General features: G+C 49.1%; 2 protein-coding genes across 2 annotated transcripts; both read left to right on the top strand.

Moving 5' to 3' along the window:
- Positions 1-6093: 6093 nt before the first annotated feature.
- FTJAE_200 (uncharacterized protein) lies at positions 6094-8714 on the top strand (the record flags this gene model as incomplete). The annotated part of the gene is made up of 5 exons (XM_037348149.1): positions 6094-7167; positions 7221-7356; positions 7406-7602; positions 7657-7797; positions 7854-8714. 5 exons carry the CDS (start codon positions 6094-6096, stop codon positions 8712-8714), a joined length of 2409 nt encoding a protein of 802 aa, XP_037212548.1.
- A 1496-nt stretch (positions 8715-10210) lies between these two features.
- Positions 10211-11999, top strand: FTJAE_201 (delta-1-pyrroline-5-carboxylate dehydrogenase mitochondrial; the record flags this gene model as incomplete). The annotated part of the gene is made up of 2 exons (XM_037348160.1): positions 10211-10447; positions 10506-11999. The coding sequence occupies 2 exons, from the start codon at positions 10211-10213 to the stop codon at positions 11997-11999; spliced, it is 1731 nt and encodes a 576-aa protein (XP_037212549.1).
- Between the last annotated feature and the right edge of the window lie 1664 nt (positions 12000-13663).

The following is a 13663-nucleotide window of genomic DNA, read 5'->3' on the forward strand; positions in this document are numbered from 1 at the left end:
CAGGCAGCTCTCAACGAGAGAAGCGTCCCGCAGGCTGATGCTCCTCTTGTTGGAAACCCGACCGTATTAAAAAATAAACAAAGCAGATAATTCTGATCTCAAATCACCATTATTCGACGCTACTCTGTCCGGCAGAGGAATGAGGGTTATAGGAGCAAAGGTATGGGGTTGCAATGCGGAGGAGAATGTTCGAGGTGGTTTGAAAGAAAGAAAGAAAGACGAGGCTTTCTCAGGGTTTCCATAGGCAAACTGCGAACTGAACTGACCGGCCTTGCCTGGGCTCGTACTGTACCGTAGAGTACCTGGGCGTCTGTTAGCGTGCTGCAGCCTGCAACCTCCACACCACAGGATTGATGATGGATCGCCACAGACTAGCCGGGGGGGGCGGCAAGACGGAGGAGGTAGGTGGTGATTGACAGGGTACCCCCCTAAAGAAGCGACTTGGAGAGTCCGAAGTCTCCGTGCGGCTGGCCTTGTGCTGTACCAGGCTGTACCGTGGAAAATGAGGCTAGGTATGCCCAGAGGGGCGACACGCTGTTGTAAGAACGGGGTCGCGCACGGAAGAAGAGATGAAATGGTTTGTTGGTTCTTTTTTCTCCCATCCGTTTCTTTCTCTCTCTTCTAGGTATTCTAACGAGGCGTATGATGCGATGATTGAGGATGTATAGATTTCGAAATTGATCTTGCAGAGGTCGTGGATTGAGTGGAGGTGGCTCCACTGATACAAAACATTCGTGCAGCTTCTGTTGGCAGTCCGATGAAAATATTTGAAGAATTAGAGTATCCAATTTCGATCAACGCTGGCGAAATGAACAAAACGTCATTGATAAGACAATGGGGTCAAGGCACTTTCTTCTTTTGTTTCTTGTGTCATTGAATTCCAATCTTTCGGGAAACAACCTAGAACATTGAATCACATCACACAAAACAGACCCGGTGAAACGTCCGACAACAGTGCGCCCGCTATCATGGGTTGTCTAAGGCGCAAGTTTAATAAGCGTGCAGGACTATTGAAAGAAGACTCGCGATAAAATCAAGGCACAATGAACAGCCTGCAGGAGAGCTAGTGCGCTGTCCTCATGCCGAGGAGATACTATTCGTTACTCTGCCACACTTTACCTCTATACCGAAGCCAGGGGTGTAAAGCCTGGCGGTATAACAGAGCTGAAGAGGCACGGATGGGCAGACGGAACCGAATGCAACCCCCAAGTGCTTTGTAGGCATTGACAACGAAGCAATGAGATGCAGTGAGATGCACCATGTAACTCATATCAACATGCCTCGATCATCATGATCCAAGTTTCCTCCGATCTGTGCCATGTTTGCGGTCTCACTGCTATCCATGACCTAGTAGCCTAGCTATAACATGGCTATTTTATCCCCACGAGGAACCTCCCGATGGCGGTGGAGGAGGCGTAGAACTGGTGAGATTGGCCTTATATGGCTTGTGTATCATTACAAATTGATGACACGCCTCATAATGATCATCTGTATCCGTATCCCGCTTTCACTGGCGAGTGGCTGATTTCTATGAGAAGCATTCTGGCATCGCAGGATCCTGTATTATCACCCTCAGGTCTCTGAAACGGATGTTTCGAGTACATGTGTTTTTCCAAGTTTTTCAGTGGCATACTATCAAGCTTTCCTCACTATAGGGGACAGGTCAAGATCGACGATTCAAAGTACATAATATAGCCCCTACCAGTAACTCATATTGTTGCCGCCAGCTAAGCGCGAAATGGGAAATAGCCTGGGCTTGCCAGATGAAATCACGAATTTGTCAGTCAACCGCTATTGCGCTGAGGTTTTAGTTAGTGGATACATAGTATGTACATACCTGTGGATGTATGAATGAGCCAGGGCCATGACAACCGATGAAGCTACACCGTTGAGGCTGACTCTTGTGGTCCTACAGAGGCAGTGGCTGAGACAGACACTGCAATGGGCTTTATGTCTGGAGTTGAGATCTACAGTTGTCACAGAGGGATATGTACTAATAGCCAGTGTCAAGTATGTAGACAATCTTATATCGATACCATTGTCCGTGATTCCTGTCCAAGACATCGCCTCGATGACCTGGACATGTGCAAAGTTAAGCAAAGTTAACAAAAAAAGTCCTCAGGAAGGGAATTTCTGGACATGCCGAGATTGTGGACCACAAACTGACAAGGCAAGGAAGTACATAAGCTTATACAAGGGCAGTAGACTTGAGGTCCTGTGTATAAGCAATGGAGCAATCACTTCAGTAATACGGAGTAGCTGGGCCTGAATTGAACAAGCGGCAACGAATCCAATCGATTCGCCCATCATCATCCATACCCGCCGGCCATAAAATAGACCTCTTAGACGCTTCATTACATGACCAGTCTCGAAAGCCATTACCTCAGTCATTCAGCATTCCTGACTTGTTTACATGTTCAGTAATTGTATAATTGGTTGGCTCTTCCTCGAGTATTCACAAACTGATAAGATACGGAGTTCGGAAGGCTCATACTCCGAGCAAGGGGTCCATATGTCTGTCCATGGACATTGTACAAAGGAGAACTCATTTCTCACTGGCCCCCCACCCAAAGTACCTCTATGTATCCATTGTCAATAAGGTATAACGTGTTAATGACGTTCCTTAATGTTATCCAGCTGTCTTACCTGATCAGGCTTAGAGTCTATATGCTAAATCCTCAATGACCACGCCAAATACTGATCCGGCACATGGTAATTTCACAGCTGAGAACAAGCGCTGTTGGGAGGTTATTACACCAAAATGGCTCTATTCCAGTTGTCTTGTGCTATCCGTACTGTCAGGAGAATTTGTCTCCCGCTCGGCCATTATCGCTAGCCCAGCATTAAGCATGCCAACACAGAGAGTTCAAGGTCAACTTTTCACATTCGATATGCGGTGATAAGTAAAGATGATGGTTTTGTATCCCGGCACGTGCTGAACCCATTTTCTGCTGGGAACATCTGGGTATATCAATGTGGCGGTGACGAGAATTCTCCATGTTATTATACCCAGTTTACGGATATTACTGTGCTTACTGCGACTCGGCTGCGGCTGTGGCTGCAAAGCAGCTGTATCTGACTACTACGTACTGCAGGTTACAGTGAGAAATAGTCGGAATCACAACATCGCAGCAATAACCCTCAATTCGATTTCCCTTGCATGCATCATGCTGTTCAACTCCGGAATACGGCTGTCTCTTGGTAGCCCATTCCCTGAGCTAGATTTGGCCATTTCCTTGATGGGCAATTGATCCGAAGAAATGAACAACTACTAGTACTCTGTACAGAGTACCTGCAAGCCAAACGCGCACAAGAAACAACACATGCGCTTATGAGAATCCCTGGTCGGCTGAATCCGAGGGAAACAGAGTTCCAACTCGATGGGCCTGTGGGCACCAACCACGCTGTGCGTTCGAGGACAACCCCTAACGTGGCGTCGTCTGTTCTTCCACCGCATGTCTTTTCCAAGACCGCAAGCGTGTGTGGTGATTGGAAATTCTCATCAATTTGTTACGGAGAATGACCACCTAGCAAGGCTTGTCTGACTTGGCTCGAGAATTTTTCCCAATACGCGAACCTCTTGCTGCCGTTCCATTCTCGGAATAACAGAAGCGACTTGGCAAATTAAGGGTTCACGGTCTCAGGCTTGGCAATTTTTCTCTTGCGTGGCATTCTCGTTCACAGCCATCTCGGCGGGTCACGATACAGGGCGTCAGGTCGCCAAAGATTACGACTGACCTTACAAACGCCCCTTCTGAATACTGGGCAGTTATATGGAAAAGCTTCACTCGTTAACAGTAACATACGCCATGTAGTGGCATGTACCCCTATCTTCATGCACCAGTGTCCGTAGGGTTACAAGAGCAGAGGTGTTTGGTAATAGTAGGGGAATAGCAATCTCGGCACGATAAAGTTTCCTTCAGCAAGGCGAGCATTGAATAGCTCATTTGCTGTACACACTAATGCCGTTCGCAGTTCGACTGCACTTCACTGGTTCACCGGTACTAACCTTGGTTGAGTCCTAGATACTCGTATTGAAGATCTGGTGCTATCACGACGTCGAGTTGAACCACGTGAGTCGCAGGATGCATTCCTCGTGTTTGAACTCTCCAACGAGCATGATGCTGTGATCTAGAGATGATCTAGGATCGATCGTAATGATACTGCGGTGCAGCTTGTTGGTGGCCAGTCATTTGACACTCTTTGGGAATAATTCACCGAATGATGTTGAAAGGTTGAAATTTTTCACGAGAATTCGAGGTTGATAAGATGGCTGATTGCTTATGTAATGTGTGATGTGGAGCCCGGGCTAACCGCGATTGGCAGCCTTCGATGGCACAGGTCAACTCAGGACGGGAAGGACGAGTATAACCTGCAGTTCACATATTGAGTTTCTTAATAATTTAGGGTGTCAATAAAAGCTGATACGTAGATTGGCTTAATGCATTTATATCTCAGGCGTTCTTATGCAAACTACCTACGTACCTGCTTACATAGTAGGCTTTTTCTATGCCGGCGCGTTGTGCTTGCCAAAGAGATACAGAAAACCGAGCATACATGAGCGAGTCGAGTTTTAAAGTCCGTTGGTATTAGTCCAGGCATCCATTCAGAAGCGAAAAGTAAAAACTGAACGGATTATGTCAATATACCGTGGTTTCGAGAAATAAATGCCAGACAATGCAATTAGGTTGTGATGTGAATACGATTGCCTTTATCTGTTTTGCTGAAGTATCAATAAGGTTTACACACATCGAGGTAAAACGTCGAAACCGTTAAAAGACACATTTCCAGGGTAATAAGCCAAAGCCCTTCAACAATAGCCATGACGTCACACACTATCATGCTTAATTACTAGCTTAAACAGATACACAAGTTTATAGGGATGAAATGGCGAAGATGTGACAATGGAAAGAATAACGAAGCTGGCCCAGAAATATGTTATGAATCCATACTTATTATCTTCTAAGTGAAGTCAGTGCATTGATCATGCATACATAAAAACTAATACATGCTCCAATGAACTGAGAAGATCTCTCTGGGCTTAAGATTGGATGGCGTTGGGTGTGGGTTGTTTGGGTTTCATGTCCCCTCCGAGCGGGCAGCGTGTTGAAGCTCGTCCGTTGCCAAGTGATTCGTATTGGATCGTTCGTAAAACTCGGGAATTTAAAACACATGATAATGATCGATTCTTGCCCATTGGGTCATCGGAATTCGCGATGCAAAACACTCGCACAGGGGATGATCACCCCGTCAACCATTGCTTATTGGGAAGGGTTCACAACCTGGCCAGCTAATCTGAGTATGGAACAACCACTAAATCCCAAATGGGGCTTGGTTTTCAGATGGTGTCTTGGCTCTCCCATGGATGATCCAAGGGATCACGTCCACTATAGCCGATAGACCAATAAGAGACATGATTATCTTCTTGGCGCCATCTTATCCCATTCAATTCCCTGATCTCAGTTTCGGTATAATTTAGCTTGTGCCTCGAATGGAGCTTTGTTGCTTGGGAAAGCAAGAAAATGGACCGATGTTGATGTCGCGACCAGCTGATGAAGGAGTCGAAGCAGCGTCGGCTTAACATAAATGAGGTACATCCTCTCTTCTGCTTGGTGGAGAGGTACTGCCACTTTCATAACGTGCTCTTAGATAGTACTTGTAGTGCAAAGTTAGGCAATCGCAACTACAGTGCCCGTAACCCCTGCACCAATGCGCTCTGGCTGCACCTGCGTCATCATCCAGCTGTGCTGTACCATTGTCGCTGTCTTACATTTCTTTTTATTAGATTGGCCTTGTCTGCCGTCAGTCTAATCTTCGAGTTTTTGTCCCAAACATTGCCAGATTCTCGTCTGTAGTTTTCATATCAAAGTCTTCTTGGACTCAGCAGATGATAAACAACTCTTGCGACTTCAATTCCACGGTTATCTATTGTCGCGTTCAGCGATAAACCGCTGTCAATTTGTCGATCGCATATTGCGACAACTAATCTTGTGCCACCACAAAACCTGGAGGCCTCCATATATACCTACATAACTACCCAGGCAAGAACCCGAGGACCAGCGCTCAACTCCAAATTGCGATCATACAACAAAAATGTCGGACCCTGCAGACAGACCTGCGACTACCGAGTCGCAACGAAATCCTTATGCGTCGGCCAGCCGCTGGCGTCACCAGGAATCATCTGCTTATGCTGCGCATGCTTCACAGCTCACTGGCGATGGCGCACCACGAGACCCTCACCAAACGACTGGTAATGTGGGCGAGCTTGCAGACTTCCTAAACCAGTCCCGCATTGAACCAGAAGACGACAACCGTGATACGGAGAAGTACAGACCCATTACCGCCGCCGCTGGTGATATAAATGGAGGCATTGCAGGTGACAATGTAGGCCAGAGCCATGCTGGCCCAGGCGCCCGTGGAGAAAATGCCCCTGACGGGAAGACCATCGTGTGTGGTCCTCTTCTGAACTACCGTCGTATGAACGAGGGACGATGGTATGGGAGCGTTCTCATAGTCGTGGAAGGTGGCGGCAAAATTCCCCTGGACCAGCCTTACTTGACCCTAAAGCAAGCTGTTCAGCCCCAAGAGGGTGGCTCTGCAAGCCAGGAGCCGACAAATGGGGCTCAAGAGGAGGTACGTGTTGATGGGAAATGTCTTTACTCGGATCCGCGCAACACCTTCTGGGCTTTCGATATCAGTGTCCCAATTCGAGCTACAGAGGCCAGCTATGAATATGCTTTGCCCGCACTACGCTTCTCCACGGAGCACAAGCCCCGAGTCAACAGGTTTTTCGTTCCTGCAAAGACCGAGTCCATGCGTGTCATGTTCCACTCGTGCAACGGTTTCAGTGTTGGAACCGACGAGGAGGCCTGGAGCGGACCGGCGCTGTGGAACGACGTGGCACGAAAGCATCGCGAGATCCCTTTTCATGTCATGGTTGGCGGTGGTGACCAGATCTACAACGATGGCATCAGAGTTGATGGTCCTCTCCGCCCATGGACTGATATAAGTAATCCCAAGAAACGTAGAGAGTACCCGTTCCCAGAGACAATGCGAGCAGAATGCGACGACTATTACCTCAAAAACTATATTCGCTGGTATAACACTGACCCCTTTGCTGGTGTCAATGGACAGATCCCCCAGATCAATATCTGGGATGACCACGACGTGAGTTTCGGAAACGGCTCTGGCTCTCTGGTTACCCTACTAATTGGCTATAGATCATTGATGGATTCGGCTCCTATGTCGATAACTTCATGCAGTGTGATGTATTCCGTGGTATTGGCGGCACTGCTCATAAATATTACATGCTCTTCCAGCATCATATGCCACCTCCTGCGTCGACTTATACTTCTGGTAGGATCACTTTCTTCATGCTCGAGTCACTCGTGTTGACCTCTTATAGACCATGCCACCCTTGAGAAAGCGAGTCAAGGACCTGACCCTAACCAACTGATGGACACCTATGTTGCACCCATGTTTGAGTCCCCGGAGTATATAGTCGGCGATCACCCCGGCCCATACGTTGCTGAGCGCTCACTCAACATCTATACACGCCTCGGTGCCCGTATTGCTCTGCTGGGCATTGACGCTCGAGTAGAGGTTCGTTCAATGTGGTTATATTTCTGTGAGCCACGGCGCTAATGAGCTGTACAGCGCACTCGCCATCAAATCAACTATCCCGAAACATACAAAAAGGTCTTCCAAAGGCTTCGTTCGGAGCTTGAAGCAGCATCAGCGGCAGGAGAGTCAATCAAACACCTGATTCTCCTCCTTGGTATTCCGATCGCCTATCCCGTGAGTAACTAGACCCAGCAGGTCGGAATGCAAATAAGCTAAATAACGTGATGTAGCGATTGACATGGCTCGAAAACATCTTCCGCAGTCCCGTTATGGGTCCTATCAAAATCCTCAACAAACGGTTTGGACTCGGTGGAAGTCTTTTCAACCAGTTCGACGGCAGCATCGATCTTCTGGATGATCTTGATGACCACTACACTGCCAGGACACACAAGAAGGAAAGACGAGAACTGATGGTTGAACTTCAAAAAATATCTGCCGAGTTCAACGTACGTGTGACGATCCTTGGAGGTGATGTTCACCTAGCTGCACTGGGTCGGTTCTACTCCAACCCAAGTCTGAAGATTCCGGCTGAAGAGGACCATCGTTACATGGTCAACGTTATCTCGTCAGCCATTGTCAATAAGCCACCACCCACGGCTGTAGCAAACCTTCTGGCCAGGAGGAACAAGATCCACCATTTGAATGCTAAGACGGATGAGACCCTGCTGGATCTGTTCAACAAAGACCCGGGCGACTCAAATAAGACGGCCAACCACAACCACTGCACAATGCCAAGCCGGAACTTTGCAACCATTACCGAAAACTCACCCAACAATCCGGAATCCCCCAATGGCAGCGTTGGCGAGAACGGGACGGAGGCAGTAGAGCAGAACTTCCTGGGCAACGATGGCCATAAGGTACTTCACATCGGGGAGCTTCAGGCTGGAACAACACACAAGGCAGCATCGAGACAATCCCATGGCAGGTCCAACGACGGAACACTTGACGTATGTATCAACGTGGAGATCAACCAGCATGACAAGGAGGGACGAACCGAGATGTACGGCTTGACGGTACCATTGCTCAACTACCGACAGCGAGACGAGCCCATGACGCCCAGAGAGTCGGTCGCGTCAAGCAGCCAGCATTAGGAGGACTTGAAGGCTGATCACTAGGAGGAGAGTCGTCAAACAGTACGAAAGACCGTTAGAGTTCGGGCCGGTGTTACGGGCTTGCGAAGTGCAATTACGGGGTGGGCCCACCGATTATGGGGCCGGGCCGGAGGAGGCGGCTTGCGAAGGCGAATTGGAAGAGGACGAAAGTGAGGGGGTACCCAGGGCGACCAGTCAGAGAGGAGCTATTCCCATGAGGTAGTTTTCATTTGTTTATACCCGTCCAAGGCAATTACCTGACATAAAAATGCACATGATGCTAAGTTATTGGACGAACAGCAGCAGGCTGTATGGATCTGGGGAAGAGAGATGTCTTAGTAGAGCATCATTGAAGTATCGAGTTAGCGGGGTTGAACAGAGTCATGTCTTTCTCTTACCTAATCCAACGAATTTCAGCATTACTAAGTTATATCATGACTACCTATCCGTCTTGGACCGGGTGTTTCTGTCATCAAAAGCACGTCTTGTAAAGTATGGTAGATAAGGAAATTTTCTTCCCCAGGCTTCCCAAATCAAAAGAGGCAAAGTCTTCGATTGTCAGAGCCACTATCTGTGCCAATTGCAGATAGCACATGACCATCAAAGTCCCCCACGTTCGGAAAACTGCGGCCATAGTTTATCAGGAACGCCAGTGGACCGACCTCGTCTAGAGCTCTCATCCTAGCCGGAACTGGCCAGGGAGAAGGGGCGTAGATACTGGCATATGAAAGGATATACAAATGAAAAAGTAAAGCAGTATTTATAGTGCTGATGCTTTGTACAACATAGACCCCTATCATCACCTTTGAAATGCTACCTCATATGCTCTTCAATCTTGGAAATCAGTTAAAAAAATATCTCGATATGTGCTTCTGGAATACAGTAAAAATACGGATAGAGACTGCCGCTCTTATTAGTGGTACGGTGCGGCTCTTCGCGGGCAAACAAAGATAACATGCCAGGCCCCATCTGCCGAGATCGGCCCCAGCATCAGAGAGCCATTGGCCTATCAGCTTCTGTTCCCGGGCTTACCGTAGCTGGGGAAGACAGGCGACGTCATGTGCCATGTCCCCACGCATTCACTTTTTAGGCCGTGATAAGCCGCGACCTCAGCAAAGATTAGCTGTTGTAGATGTGTGTAGCTTGGTGAGGAGAGCAGCTTAGCTCGCGTGGCAACGGCAGTACAGTATTTTTGTCTGAGACGAGGAGGAATTGCTACGCGAGATCTGGGTCTTGAGTCGCGATAACTGTTCCAAGATCGGAATTTTTGTTAGTCAGGGCCGTTGTCGTTGGTTGTCGTGCCAGGGATTTGTCTTCTATTTCTTCTCCCCCATCTTTCACGTCTTCCCCTCGTCTTCTTTTCTTCCTCTTCATCTTCCATCTTCGATCGTCGTCGAACAAGAGTCTTTTGTTACTGTCTTTTGCCTTTGTGATACCCCTCCCTCCACTTCGACGACTCTCGATAACGAAGAACATTCACATCCCATCACATTATAATGTCTTCTATGATGTTCCTCAACAGGGCTGGTGCCCGAGGTATCCGCAGCGTTGCTCAGACTCAGCAAATGCGAACTGCTGCGACTTTGGCTACCTTCAAGACCCCCAAGGTCTTTAACGAGCCCAACCACCACTATGCCAAGGGCAGTGACCAGCGCGAGGGTCTGACTGCTGCTATTGAGAAGCTCCAGAAGAAGCTGCCCATTGAGGTTCCCGTTGTAGTTGGTGGCAAGCAGGTAAGTTTCAACAAGTCAAGGCCACCGCAAGAACCATGTCTTACATGAATTCTCATAGATCAAGGCCTCCGCTCTCTCCAAGCAGCAGAACCCTGCCGACCATGCCACCACTGTCGCCTCTTACCACACCGCTACCACCGCTGATGTTTCGGCCGCAATCGACGCTGCTCTTGCTGCTAAGCCTGCCTGGGAGGCACTCCCATTTGCTGATCGAGCTGCTGTCTTCCTCAAGGCCGCCGACCTCATCTCCACCAAGTACCGCTACGATATCATGGCCGCCACTATGCTCGGCCAGGGCAAGAACGCTTGGCAGGCCGAGATCGACGCCGCTGCTGAGCTGGCTGATTTCCTCCGCTTCAACGTTCACTACGCTGAGCAGCTCTACAACACCCAGCCTGAGCACAACTCTCCCGGCGTCTGGAACCGTCTCGAGTACCGTGCCCTCGAGGGTTTTGTGTACGCTGTCAGCCCCTTCAACTTCACTGCCATTGCCGGTAATCTCCCTGGTGCCCCTGCTCTTCTCGGAAACGTCGTTGTGTGGAAGCCCAGTGACTTTGCCATTGCATCGAACTGGCTGGTCTACCAGATCCTCATCGAGGCTGGTCTCCCCAAGGATGTCATCCAGTTCGTTCCTGGTAACCCTGTAGACATCACCAAGGTTGTTCTGGAGCACAAGGAGTTTGCTGCTCTCCACTACACTGGAAGCACCGCTGTCTTCCGTCAGCTGTATGGTACCATCGGTCAGGGTATCGCTGAGGGCCGATACAGAGGCTATCCTCGTGTCGTTGGTGAGACTGGCGGCAAGAACTTCCACCTGATTGACCCTACAGCTGAGATCGACAATGCTGTCAAGCAGACTGTCCGTGGTGCCTTTGAGTTCCAAGGCCAGAAGTGCAGTGCCACGTCTCGACTTTACGTCCCTAAGTCCATGTGGCCCGAGTTCAAGGAGAAGCTTGTGGCTGAGGTTGAGGCCATCAAGATTGGCAACCCTACTGAACACTCCAATTTCATGGGTCCCGTCATTCACGAGGCTTCATTCAAGAAACTCTCCGGTGCCATTGATGAGGCCAAGTCCGACAAGGACCTCGAACTAGTTGTCGGTGGAAAGTACGACTCTTCCAAGGGCTACTTCATTCACCCTACTATCTACGCCACTACCAACCCCAACCACAAGTTCTTCTCTACTGAGTTTTTCGGCCCTATCCTCACCACCTACATCTACGACGATGCTGCCCCCAACGCCATGGCTGACGTCTGCAAGCTCATTGAGACCACCTCCGACTATGGCCTAACTGGTGCCGTGTTCGCTGCTGACCGTGAAGCTTCCCGCTTCGCCGAGGAGCACCTCCGTAACGCTGCCGGAAACTTCTATGTCAACTGCAAGAGCACTGGCGCTGTTGTCGGCCAGCAGCCCTTCGGTGGCTCTCGTGCTTCCGGTACTAACGACAAGGCCGGCAGCCAGAACCTCCTGACCCGCTTCGTCAATGTTCGGGCGATCAAGGAGGAGTTCACTCCTACCACCAAGATCACCTACCCCAGCAACGAGGTCTAAGTGCCGACTACCAGCATACCGTCTGCATACAAAAGCTGGAGCGGAGTTCGGACAATGATGATACGACATGGAAGACTTACGAATGTGAGCTCCTATAGGGCTGCCCATGACAGAAGGAAAAGAGCACACATCTAACAGCACGACTGCATGTGATAGACCACTGAGAGTTGGCTGTCGATCAAGTGTCTTGTCGAAAAGCTTAGGAAGCAAAGCCAAGGATCTTGAATCGCTGCAGCAGCGTGATCAAGCCTTGCTCGTGGGTCCGTGGCTTGCCAGGGGTATGTTCTTGGCCAAGAGCCGCCCCAGGGTCTCTCCCCACGTTGGTTCACCCAGGAAGGTGATGGGTGGATTTCATCCGTAGTATGGAGTAGGATTGGGGAAAATGCTGGGGGTGTGCCATACGATAGAAAAAGCCGTCGACGTCGAAAGGACGCGCACGTGCTCAATTCAGTCCAAGGACGAATAACAAAGATGAATTAACTGGTTGCGACCTTTCTTGTTCCACAGTTGATTCGAATGTTGAAAAGAAACCTTGTCTTGTCCTAATCGATCCCGGATTGTTTTGTGTCTGTGAGCTCCCAGGGGTCAAGATAGGACACGTGCCACTCTGCACTGGTTGTACATCTTTACCTATTTGAAAACCGAAGGATGCATGATACTTCTTGAGTTTGTTCGCTGCTCGGGCTTTTTTTTTTAATGGCTTGCGGAGCCGAATTTGAAGTACTGGTACCCTAATGTATTAATTGTACGGATATCGTGTATGTAAGTAAGGGTGGAGGTGGAGATGAAAGGTTGGAGAGTTTGGAGATCTCATCAAGCTCCATCTTTTGTTGCAGGGCTCACGTTCTGATCCTAATTACTCGAGCGATCTGGGCCCAAGCTCGGGGGTAGATTTGTCGGTGCGGACTCCTATTTATCCTACCTCCCGGTACTATTTCCCTTTCACTCGATAGTAAAGATGAGAGGCGTTCGTGAATACAATTGAGCTCACTCACCTACAAAAAAAAAAACCGTGACTTATACCTATTACAAGCATCATGATACCTTGACCTTCATTCCATGTCACAAAGGTGCCAATGCCGCACGCTACCAACCCTCGTGCCCTCCATTAAAGACCCCAAGTAACTTTAGGTCTTTCTTCATCGAGAATGGACAGCCACCTAAGCCTCGTTCCTCTTCTTCTGAGACTGGACCCTTGCCCACCAAAAAGTCTACGCCGACCACGTTGATCAATTCCTCACGCTGATTCGCCCATCGCCAAATAGAGCACGCGACCATTTCCTCGATGATGCTTGGTCCATGAAATCGCATCCCTTTAACCTGGTTGCTCTAGGATAAAGTTGGGCAAAGCCTGAGATAGTCTGCTGCTCATTGCGCTGGATTGGAGGGAAGAAGCGGGTTTGAACGTGAAACTCGCTGGCTAAGGTAGGCGGCGTTACGGTGCGCTGAGTTGCGTGTTCGTGTCTGCATGTGCATGTTCCGTTTGGTTCATCTATTGTTGTTGGAGCATGTATGGTACTGTATCCGTAGGTTGATCTTGGTGACCAATTTAATGTCTTTTGCCCCCATGCCCGTACCTTTATCTTGACTCTCAAACGAGACTGGAACTTGACTGCCTTTGATACTCCCATATACACTTTTCCTCAAAACTTCACGATAGCCAC

Source organism: Fusarium tjaetaba, assembly GCF_013396195.1.
Source record: "Fusarium tjaetaba strain NRRL 66243 chromosome Unknown NRRL66243_c0000010, whole genome shotgun sequence".
Classification (NCBI taxonomy): Eukaryota; Fungi; Ascomycota; class Sordariomycetes; order Hypocreales; family Nectriaceae; genus Fusarium; species Fusarium tjaetaba.